This window comes from Canis lupus, chromosome 24, assembly GCF_048164855.1.
Source record: "Canis lupus baileyi chromosome 24, mCanLup2.hap1, whole genome shotgun sequence".
Taxonomy (NCBI): domain Eukaryota; kingdom Metazoa; phylum Chordata; class Mammalia; order Carnivora; family Canidae; genus Canis; species Canis lupus.
This window is the reverse complement of record NC_132861.1, coordinates 11071972-11084358: the sequence shown is the minus strand read 5'-3', so window position 1 is coordinate 11084358 and position 12387 is coordinate 11071972. Positions and strand designations below refer to the sequence as shown.

The 12387-nt window shown below is 36.0% G+C and overlaps 1 protein-coding gene across 7 annotated transcripts in view; it reads left to right on the top strand.

Moving 5' to 3' along the window:
* The window catches only part of USPL1 (ubiquitin specific peptidase like 1), a 33584-nt gene extending 23114 nt beyond the window's left edge, over positions 1-10470 (top strand). For all 7 annotated transcript variants that reach the window (XM_072795578.1, XM_072795577.1, XM_072795574.1 and 4 more), the window contains 3 exons: positions 481-606; positions 5996-6153; positions 8408-10470. In XM_072795578.1, the coding sequence (XP_072651679.1) occupies positions 481-606; positions 5996-6153; positions 8408-10287 (2164 nt within the window). In that variant the 3' untranslated portion in view covers positions 10288-10470. The remainder of the gene's footprint in view (positions 1-480; positions 607-5995; positions 6154-8407) is intronic.
* The last annotated feature ends 1917 nt before the right edge of the window (positions 10471-12387 follow it).

Genomic DNA, 12387 nt, shown 5'->3' with positions numbered 1-12387 from the left:
ATATGGATAGCCAGATTGTGAATCTTAAAAGGAAGGAATGAGCTCTTAATAATTTTGGAAACAGTGGCTCTCAACTAGAGACTATTTTGTATCTCAGGAGACATTTGGTAGTGTTTGGAGCTAATGCCATTAACCGCCACAATTGGAGGCAGTTAATGGCATCTACTAGGTAGAGGCCAGGGATGATGCTAAACATCCTCTGCACAGGACCAGTGCCTCACAGCAAAGAATTACCCAGTGTAAAATGTCATTGGTATTGCTCTTGAGAAACCCTGCTTTGAACATTTTCTTTATCTTACAGCTGAAAAAATAGAGATAATTATTGTGAAGAGTCTTCACAGAGAGCTTTACTATGGTTTGGAAGGAACATTGGCATATGAATTTATTATATTTATTATATTATAAACCAAGATTTAGGCATTGATTTAAATTAATGTAAATGAATTTAAATGAATTTAAGTTTGTCTCTTTTTTTGGCAGATATATGAAGAATCTGGTCACTTTTACAAATGTCATCCCTGAGTGGCACCCACTTAATGCTGCCCATTTTGGTCCATGTAACAATTGCAGCAATAAGTCACAGATAAGAAAAATGATATTGGAAAAGTGAGTTAAAATTGCCTTACTCTTTTTAGAACAAAAATGAAGGTGGATTTAGTGTGTAGAATTGAAAGTAATGACTATAACCTACTTTTCAGAAGTTTGAGTTAAATAACATAGTTATTCTGGCCACTAAGCAAACTGTCCCAGACAAAATACCAATGAAGACCTGTCTTGGGGTGATTGTATGACCCTGTTCTACTGGTGCCTTTCTTTCCTTTACCTTTTTTCTCCCTTTAAGGATATTAATCTTCCAGTTTTTCTCTCCTCTGCCAAGTGCCTGGAGTCACTAGAATTCTGTGATTCCCTTAATCTAATTTCAAGAACTAAGATGACTCAAAGATGAACCACAGGCTCATCTGTCTGAATTCCTATCTTCTCCCAGAACCCAAGCTAATTCTTCATCTTCTTATAAGCTTTCTGCTGCCTTTGAGCAGATGTGTTTTTATTATATTTTGCCAGCTTTTCTTTTTGTCCTTGGTGGGACCACTGGTTGGAATTACTTGCTCCAAAACTACCACCAGAAGCCCCATATTTTAAACTCAGAGGTCAGTTCCATTATAGGCAGTTTGTCTGTCTCTCTTTGTTAATATACTCACACACACTTAGACATCCTTTGTAACCTTCATGTTTAGTCACCTCACCTCTGACTCTGCAGTAAAGAAATGTTTGGAGGTATAATTTGGTGTCCTGAAAAACCAGGCACATTAACCTTTTCTTACCTTTTCTGATGCTCTTGGAGGATGTGACAGGAAATCCTTCAGTCTGTACTAAAACAGTGCCCAGACTCAAGGAAAAAAGAGCAGTGCGTCTCCTACCTCCTCTCCTTTAAGCATCCACTTGACACCTTTAAGGTAGTATTTACTTGGGCAATTCAGAACAGTGTGCTCATTCCACATTTATACAGTCTTCTTCCACCTTTATATAGTCTTCTTTTATAGTAGTGGAGGACTGGGGCCTTACACCTAACACCTGGGCCCCATCTCTGTAGCCCCTCCCTGTCCTCTTTCCTATAGGATTACATTTTTTGTTAAATCAGTACTGCTTATTATTATAAATATACATATATTCCATCTCTATCCAAGCAGTATACATGGTTATGTTTCATTTCTTTTGTAACTTTTAATTTTTCCTGGAATTACTAATTTCTTTGTGTTTTCATTTGCATTGTTTATGCATTGTGAATTTTTTCCAAATTCTTCACACACCCATCAATAAATTTTCCAAACAATTAAGCATTTCACAGTTTTTGAATCCTCTTCCCCACCCACCCACCTCTTTTTTTCTAGAAACCGTTCTTCTGCCACTTTTTATGCTGCTGCTTCAGTGTTCAAGGTTATACTGATTCTTCTCCGTGCCTAGTGCATGGGAGTGCTCTTTACACACTCATTCTGTCACAATCCCAGTTTTTATATCCGGGCCTTAACCCCACATTCTTCATTTGTCACCTATCAGTATTGAGTCTTTCAAGGGATCTGTGGGGTATACATATGCTCTTTTCATCATTGTGCCCACTCCATAGCACTCATGTCATCACTTCATCCAGTCTGCTAAGTGACCGCTTTCCTGCTTGCTGTTTGCCTTCAGAATACTTGTTTCCTTGTTTGCTTATGTCTCCTTTTCCTTCTTTTGGTTTATTACCCTCCTTTTTTTGGTCATTCACTATCATTTGATAGCATTTGAGTGGAAAAGAAAAGGAGAACCTTTAACCTGAGGTCCATAGTCTTTCGTGGCTGTCTGGGGTTTCAAACTTTTAGATTGAAGTGTTACAGGAGCCTTTTTTTGTTTAAGCCTTGTCCTTGATGAAAAGGTAGTAAAAGGGCAACAAGATGTGGGTATCTGCCATCCTATACTGGACCGTTGGGTTGTTTGGAGCTTCCTGGTGTATGTGATTTCATCTAACAGCTATATCTGCTCTTTCTCAAGCCCCAGCATTGAAGATAAAATTATACTACTATTTTGTTTTGTCTGTTAATTGATCGCATTGCAAGATAAAATTTTTCATTATACAGATATGTTGCTTTATTTAACATTAAAGATTCATGCTCTGATCTGGCAATGTATCTGTTAGGTGTAAGTGTTTCGATGTGAAATGTGTTTAGAGTTCTAATTTATAAGCAGAATTTATAGTTTGGACTTTTACTATATTCAAAAGTAATTGAGCTAGTATGTAAAATTCATTTAAATATTAAATGACAAGGTCTTTATAAAGTCCTCTGTAGTTTTTTACTTTGAAATTCATATTCTTGATTTGTTGATATCTAATAGAATTTAGAAACAAATTTAATATCGTTTTTAAGGATAACTTAAAAGTAATTAGGTCCATCATGATATTATGCATAATTTAACCTTATAGCATTCTAAAAATTAATAGTAGTATAAGTTCTCTGAACACTTTGTCTCAGGTAATCTGCACTTCTAATATGTTCCCATTAGAAAGAGTCCATTGATAAATCAGGTGAATGAGATCTAACAAGTTCACATCTTCTACTTTAAGTAAATTATTTAGGAATTATATTCAGAGTATGGTGTTGTGGAGCACCAACTTAGAACCTGATTTAATTTTACTTCACAAACTCTTAAAATGAACCTCACTACTGCCATGACCACTTCTAGGAGTCTTGTCATACACTATGCTGGATTGTCATTTGAAAAGCTTATTTATGTAAACTTCGTTTTTAACAGTGATTTTTATTTATTTTTTTAACGACTGTAAAGGGTAGGAGAGGGTAGGAAGAGAAATTAGATGTTTCTTTTCTGTGTTTATAGACCGTATTAAAGTGTCATGAAAGTTTGGATGGAGTACTTATACATAAAATAATTAAAATTATGTTTCTTTTTTTTTTTTTTTTTTTTTTTTTAAATTTATTTATGATAGTCACAGAGAGAGAGAGAGGCAGAGACACAGGCAGAGGGAGAAGCAGGCTCCATGCACCGGGAGCCTGATGTGGGATTCGATCCCGGGTCTCCAGGATCGCGCCCTGGGCCAAAGGCAGGCGCCAAACCGCTGCGCCACCCAGGGATCCCTAAAATTATGTTTCTTAATTTAAGTCTTTATTGTCTTTATTGTGTGGCAAGAAAAATGCTATATTATTTCTGAGATCCTTGAACTTACTTCTAAAGAATACAGTTGTAAACCTGTGTTGAAGAGTTGAATACTTCTGAAGAAGTATTTTGTTTACAATTAATATGAACCAATTCTAATTAATTATGTCTGATTTTACTCATATTTTTCATTTTTCTGTCAGTATGAAATATGAAATCATTCAGTGATGTAATTAGATCTAAAATTTAAGGAGATTTCAAAATTACATTTGCAGATTTTTTTTTACCTAAAGCCTATATTTTTATGGTTCAGAAATACATATATTCACATCGTTAAAATTGCATTTTCTAAAATATGAATTACTACATTGCATTTGTTAGGATAAAAATAAAACACTAGTCCTCTTGGCTATTCACATGAGACTGTGGCTGTTCTTTGTGGGACAGGGACTTGGTGTTTCCCTGCTGTCTGTGGGTAGCAGGGCAGTTAGCACAGTTCCTGTGTGCTGCTTTCCCTATTTTCTGTTTTCTCTTTTCTTGAGAGTAGATCCTTATAAGAGGAGTTTAATCTCAAGTAGGGAGGTGAATACAAATGGATCTTAGCTTGAAATCTCTTGTGACTCTCTTTCCAGTTCTGTTAACCTGTCCCATCCAATTTTTTTATGGTTGAGTCAGTACCTAACTTGATCCTCTCAGCTCTGAGCATCATCTTTGACATGACTGGCATTATGGGTAAGCAGCAGCCTGAGAACAATATCTATTGCTAAGGTAGGAGTAAGTTCTACTCTCAGCTGAGTGGCTGGAAATGAGATCAGCTGGAATTATGGGTAGGAGGAACCTGTGACTTTTAAGGGACACTAGATAGAGTCTAGGGGACCCCGAAAAAAAATGAACTAGATAAGGAGGAGGGGGCATATGCTTTATTTTATTGAATCCAAGATGCCATCGTTTATAAGTTCCATTTTTTAAAAATATGCCATTAAGAAAGAAATGTTGCCTATTTAACACTTTCCATGTTTAACTTACACAAAGAAGGCAGGAAATTTATGAGTTTGTATAGTCTAGGAATCAACAAAAGAATGTTTTAGTAACTGGCCTCAGAAGATATCTTGAAAAGGTATCATATGAGACCAAGAGAACTAAGTATTAGTACTTATAGAGTCAGGCAGGTGCCTAAGCCTGCATGTCCAGCTGTGAGAACCTATCTCTAATTTCACTGTGGGTCATTGATTCAAAAGCACACTCTTTACATGTTAACATATTTGAAATGGGAGTACATCTAAGAATTGATGGCATGATAGAGTTTAGTTGGCAGTTTTCTTCGCTAGTGGTATATGTTATAATTGGTGGTATCTTAGATCAATTAAATAGGTATGACAAAAAAACGGGTTAGCATTATAGACAGTTTTACAGGACTTTTTATTTATAGGTACTTAAATTTTGAAGACTTGATTATTCCTCTAACAGAATGATTGACAAGAGATAACTTACTCATTCCTTGTCACTGAATAATCTGCATTTTGGACATTGAAGTTCATTTCAGCTGAATAAACTTTGATAAGCTAAGTAAGTTTGATAGTTGTTTAAATATTAGGAAAAGAGATATTTTCGACATCTTTCTTAAATCCTGAAAGCTTTGTTAAATTTGGTTATTTGAGGGACATCTTTGGGTTATATGTTCTGGTTTGTCATGTTACTGTAATCATAAAGTGTATTTTTGAAATGATGGATGTCTTAAAGTTTCTAGTAAATCAACTAGTATGTTGTATTTTCTTCTCTATTTAGGTACAAATTAAAATTCCTAAGTGAAAGTTGTACTTTGATGGACCTGTCTGCTTCCTGAGATAACAGTGAAATAGGCCAAATTATTAGCATGTTGAGGTTTTTAAAATGTTTAATGTCTTAGGTTTGTTACTTTGCTTCACATATTACCTATTATCTATCTAATAAAAGTAATTCATTTGGGCACTAGATGTCCAAGAAAAGTCTAAAAAGTCTGGATTTTTCCCTGTGATTTTATAGAGTAGTTATGTTACAGAGAGATCTTCTTTAAGCCAAAGCAGCATTGCAGCTTACAGAGCAATTTTTGTTTAATGGTCTGTGTTAGAACCTTATTGCATGATGGCTTCCAACTGTCACTGATACCATTCTGAGAAGGGTTTACTGTTACATACTTTGTAGAGTGAGTTCTCCATTTCTAATTAAGGCACACATCTGGAGGTTCTCAAGAAAAATTAGTGCAGTTAGCCTTGGGAGTATTATGTGTGACTTCCTTGCTTCAGATCATCTTTTGTATAACAGGCACAGGACATTACATTTGTTTGACTTCATTTGCCTTTCTCTCCCACAGAGTATCTCCTGTATTCATGTTGCACTTTGTGGAAGGCTTGCCACGTAATGACTTGCAGCACTATTCATTTCATTTTGAAGGCTGTCTTTATCAAATAACTTCTGTAATTCAGTACCAAGCAAATAATCATTTTATAACGTGGGTTTTAGATCCTGATGGTAAGTGTTTATTTAAACCTTTTTCTTGGGGCACCTGGGTGGCTCGGTGGTTTAGTGTCTGCTTTTGGCTCAGGTCATGATCCTGGGGTCCTGGGATCAAGTCCCACATCAGGTTCCCCGCAGGGAGCGTGCTTCTCCCTCTGCCTATGTCTCTGCCCCTCTCTCTCTCTGTGTCTCATGAATAAATAAAAGCCTAAAAAAAAAAAAAAACAAAACACCTCCTTTCTTGTATAATACATGAAATCTAAACTCCAGATTTTTTTTTAAGGCAAACTTTGCCTTGACACTTTTCCCGTCTCACTTCTTGCCCTTGCCTTTTCTTCTGCCCACCCCCCGTCTCCTCTGTCACTGGTTTAGAAACACTCCTATCTTTGCTTTGTAGATGTATGGGTATAAACATGCATATGCATATTTCTTTTCTAGACAGAGGAGAAGATCACAGACTAGTGTTGGTTTACAGTTTACTTTTTTCCACTTAGTATGTTTGCTTTTACTCCATGAGTAATATATGTTCAGTATAGAAAAGTGAATGGTGGCAATTTTGATTTGTTTAGATATGTAACCATGTACTTCTTTTAGAAAGAAAGTACATCATACTGAAGGTTTTTAATTGAGAAAGAACAAAAACAAATTTTGCTTAGTTTGCAGTTGTTAGTAATATAAGTAAAAATCAACATCTATTGGGTGCCTGGCTGGCTCACTACGTAGAACATGTGACTTTTGATCTCAGTGCCACATTGGGCATGGAGCCTACTTAAAAAGAAAAAAAAATTTTTTAAAGTGAAGTAAACATCTATATCTAAGACTATTAGACATTACAAACTATGTAGTCTTCTCTCACTAAAATAGAATATCTGAAATTCATAATTTGCTATAGTCACGATAAAGTCTTTATTTAAATAAATTTTTCAATAGAAAGTTAAAAGTACAGCTCGTAAGTACAGCTAAGTTTTTCTTTCCACTTATCTAATATGGTTTAATATTGAGTTTATTTTTCTCAAAGTGTTCATTTTGTCTTAAACAAGATCACTAGCCCCATAAAGTGTTATATCAGGCTGTTGGTAAGGGGTCTCTGATATTTTTTTTCTCTTTTCTATTGTTTAGACACTTTTCATATTTTGTGTTTTCCTCTTAGGGATGTTTTGGGTGAATGACACAATAATGGGTTATAAAGGCACTTAGCAAAGTAAAACTCACTTTAGAAATACTGTCACCTAAAGTTTTCCCCTACTTCAGAATTAGGGGGGAAATAATTCTCAATAATGTAAATAAAACTAAAAAAAACAACTTATTTTAGTTTTTTGCTGCATTCTAGGGAATCTGAGATCCTCTTCAGGTAGGTTAGATGGTTATATGGTTTCCATCCGTGAGAACATGTAAAAATCATGATTACGTTTTAAAAATGTCCTGACTCTCCTATGTGTCATTGGATCAATCTCTGGGGATTAAGCTTGAATATGAATCAAGTAATTCTAATGTGCATGTGTGGTAGAAAACCACTGATGGAAGCAAACAAAAGTCTCAAAGCTTTAATGGGTATAGAATTAAAAATAGTAGGTTCATGTGATATATCCGTAAAATTTAGTGAATGGTTTTCTTGGAGGGATTTTTGTGTGTAAAGGAGGGTCCCCTCTTCTCTTGTCATCCATCACTTCATTTTCACTTGACAAATGAGAAAATAGAAGCTCAGAAATAATATAAGCAAACACCTAAAAACCTCTAGTTTTTTTCCTAACCAAAAAAAGGAAAAGAAGAATTGAACTAAATTAACAATTGAAGCAAATATTGGTACTTGAGGTTACAGGCTTCATTTATCTTGAAAATTCGTGTAAAAGGAAAAACTTAATCAGTTTTCTGATATTGTTGGGTAAATTGGGTGATAATACTGTGATTTTTTTTTTAAAGACCTTATTTATTCATGAGAAAGACAGAGAGAAAGGCAGAGACACAGGCAGAGGGAGAAGCAGGCTCCATGCAGGGAGCCAGATGTGGGACTCGATCCCTCCCTGAGCCAAAGGCAGACACTCAACTGTTGAGCCACCCAGGTGTCCCAGTCTGTAACTTTTATTAGCCAAATAAGACTTTAGCCTTTGGCAGAGAAAAATGGTGACGTAAGGATAAGACCATGTTCTCTAATGTTCTCCTTTGCTGGATATTCAGGGATATAGCTGAAAAGTGAACCTAAGCCAGAAGAAAGTGAACCTAAGCTGGTGAGTTTTGAATGTCTAACCTTATTTACTTCCTCATCCCCTAGGAAGTTGGCTTGAATGTGATGACCTAAAAGGCCTACGTTCTGAAAGACGTGAGAAATTTGAAGTTCTTGGTTCAGAGATACATATTGTTATTTGGGAAAGAAAAACATCCCAAATGACAGATAAAGCATCTGCCTGCCTTCCACTTAAAAAGAGTAATGATGAGCCTGCTTTCAGTGATGAGAAACCAGCCTCTCCAACATCGTGTTCTGTGGGTGATACTGCCACTGCTGGGCCGTCCTCAAGAACTCTCCCCACTGATGTGGCAATTGCTCCTAGCAGTCTCTCGCAGGGTGAAGCTGTAGCTTGTGGACATCATTTATTTTCAGGTCCAGAAGATTTGGTTGACAGTGATATTTTGTCTTTGACACTTGAAGAAATACAGATTAACTCTGAACATTTCCTAAATGAACATGTTGCAGAAAATGCAGGAGTCTGCAAAACAAATACTTCACAATCACAAGAGTCACGAGTGGCTTCTTTATTATCAGCTCCATGTGTTGAAAAGCTTACTCAAGACCAAGTCATGGATTTAAGCTTTCCATCTCAAATTGTAGATGCAAACATGCAGTTGGCACAGATGAATACAAAAGACGTAATTACTAAACCTGTGAATAGTACTCATGCTACTGATCCTCCTATACATGGAATAAAGCCAATAGAAGTTGAGGGTACGGTTGCCCTAGAGGACACTCCATTAAAACAATTTCTTTCACCCAAAACTGAGAAATTAAAACCAGAACAACCTGTTACAACTCAGGTATCTAATTTGATGAAAAATGAAACTGCAACATTTTCTCAAAGCATGATAATGAAGCCAGTACAGAATCCAACTCTGAAAGAAACTCAGAAGAAACCATTTGTAGGAAGTTGGGTTAAAGGCTTATTAAGCAAGGGTGCTTCTTTTATGCCACCTTGTGTTTCAGCTCATAATAGAAACACTGTAACTGATTTGCAGCCTTCAGTTAAGGGGGCAAGTAATTTTGGTGGTTTTAAAACAAAAGGCGTAAACCAAAAGGCTAACCGGGCTTCTAGGAAAGTTAATAGGTGTGCAAGTAAACCTCCTACAGTTAGTAATTCTCTATCAAGCCGTCCATCATCTGGTAGCATGACTTCTCATGTATGTGCTGCTAATGTTATTGCTGATTCAGATGTTTTGAAGAAATGTGAAAATGCCTCATACGGAGCTCACCGCAGTCACGATTCTTATATAAAAGAAAATGGTATTTCTTCAGCAAACCATGAAGACTCTGTTGAGGGTCAGATTCATAAACTTCGTCTAAAACTTCTTAAAAAACTTAAGGCAAAAAAGAAGAAATTAGCTGCTCTTATGTCTTCCCCCAAAAAAGGAACACTTCCAAGTGAAAAATTAGAACATGTGTCCCATTGTGGGTCTCGAAACAATTGTGAATCAATAGAAGACTTGTTAAAAGAACTACAGTATCAAATTGATACTGCTGACAATAAATCCGGGTGCACCAGATTTCCATACAGTAGTCAAAGTCATGAAGAAATTTTAGCAGAATTATTGTCTCCTGCAACTGTTGTCTCAACAGAGCACTCAGAAAATGGGGAGGCAGACTTTAGATACTTAGAAATGGGAGATGACAACGTCCCAGCACCAGTGTCTACTGAATTAAACAATATTCCCCAAAACACACATCTGAAACAGGACCATAATTACTGTAGCCCCACCAAGAAAAATCAGTGTGAAGTTCAGCCAGACTCACTGACAACTAATGTCTGCATTAGGGCATTGAACTTGGAAAGTTCCATGAAGACTGATATTTTTGATGAGTTTTTTTCCACTTCAGCATTAAATTCTTTAGCAAATGACACAGACTTACCTCATTTTGATGAATATCTGTTTGAGAGTTGTTGAGTGCATGTTACCTCTTTTTAGTTTAATATTTATTACTGCTCTTGGGAAAACTTACTATGTTATTAAGTAGTGTTTACACACTGGCCTTGTCATGAACAAAATATAAGCTACTGAAGATTTTACCTTTGGTTCTACTCACAAAGCATGTCATCTATTTTATAAATTAAAATGATCGAGAATTTGTTTTCCTTGTTTGCCTCATTTTTGTCTTGTGGTAGAATGAGGATTTCAGAATGTTACAAATGAAAAGTAGTATCTAGTTTCTGACAATCTGGTACATAAAATTTCTACATTTTAATTTTGGTTACACTGGGGATCCCTGGGTGGTGCAGCGGTTTGGCGCCTACCTTTGGCCCAGGGCGCGATCCTGGAGACCCGGGATCGAATCCCACATCAGGCTCCCGGTGCATGGAGCCTGCTTCTCCCTCTGCCTGTGTCTCTGCCTCTCTCTCTCTCTCTGTGACTATCATAAATAAATAAAAATTAAAAAAAAAAATTTTGGTTACACTGGTTCAGGAAAAACACTAGTTTGTACAAACTTAAGTCCTTGTATATGGCATACAGAATGTGTGACTGGTAATGATTCTGTGATCATATAAGACCCTAAACCTGTTTTCTTATACCAGTTGAGTACTTTGGAATGTAAACTTACCCCCCCATACAACTTTCCTTCTCTACCTATAAAAGATGGCAGGAAACCTTGTTACTAGAATTTTTAAGTAATGTTACATGGTCAGTAAATGATCTCTAACAGGAAAATAACCTATTTTCCTGATTTTCTTTGATATGCAAAGAGTTGACATTATCATAAATATGTTTCTCGCAGCACATGTATTTCTGCAAGCAACAGTTCAGGGAGGTAATCAGATGATTATGAGACTTGCTATATAAGTTGGGTTCTGTTTTATATGAAACACTAATTCATTTAAACCTCAACATTTCTCTGAGTGAGATACTTTTATCGCATTTAACATAAACAGAACAAAGCTTAGTAGATTGTAGAGCTGGGATTGAGGAGTGTGATTACTATAACGGTTAGAAGTACGTGTTCCACTGGTCAGTTTTCATTTAAAGTTCGGGTACTTCACACCCTGCTATAGTGATTTGAGTTAGTAGGAGTTGTTACTAAAGTTTTAAGGGTAGCAGTCTTGGAATAGACTACTCTGTTAGGGACTCCGCACTTCATGATTGATTTGTCCAATTTATTCTCAGTTCTCCCTTCCATTCCCTGTTTTCTGATTACAAAAGTACTGCATGTTTATTGTCAGGAGAAACTGGGCAAATAGAAGTATGGAGATTTTGGATCATCCATCTTAATGGTAGCTACTTTAGCTACTTTACCACTACTTTAAGTGGTAACTACTTACAAGCATTTTCATATTTTTATGCTTATAGACTTTAAAGAAATTATATCGTACCTATTTGTAAGATCTTTTTAATGTTTAATGAGCACTTTTCCATCTTATGGTTTTGACAGCTTTTGGATAGCTATGAATGTTGTATGAATTATTATGTTGTATGAATTATGTTGTATGAATTATTGTTTCACCAGTCCTTAGATTTTGAGGTGATTTGTACCATTTTGCTATTAATTGTGCCACAGCAGTTACTCTTGTTAACTTTTTGTGCAGACCCAGGTCTTATTTTTTAGGAGTGGAATCCCTGGGTCAATGGATATGCATTTTAAAGTATTAGTGATTGCATGACTGACTTTCCTGAACCTTGACCACCAAGTAGTAGCATTGAGGGTGAAAAAAATCTTAGCTGCTTTTATTTACATTTCCGTGATTACTGGTGAAGTAACTTTTTCTATAGCTTTATTGGCCAGTTGAGTTTCTCTGAAGAATTGCTTGTTCATCCTTGTTATTAATTATTTCTAGATTTCTGCTAAATGCCAAGCAGTATTGTAAACTTCAGAGATCAAGCAGTCAAAAAAATATGTATTCCTGCCTAGTAGAGGAACTTGCCTTCTTTCTAAACAAGGAAATAAATATATAATGTTAAGTGGTCATAGGAGATACAGTTGATTCTTACTTGTGGTGGTTCTGTTCTATAAAGTTTCCATGAGCATTCCATGAACATGAAAGATGAACCCATTAT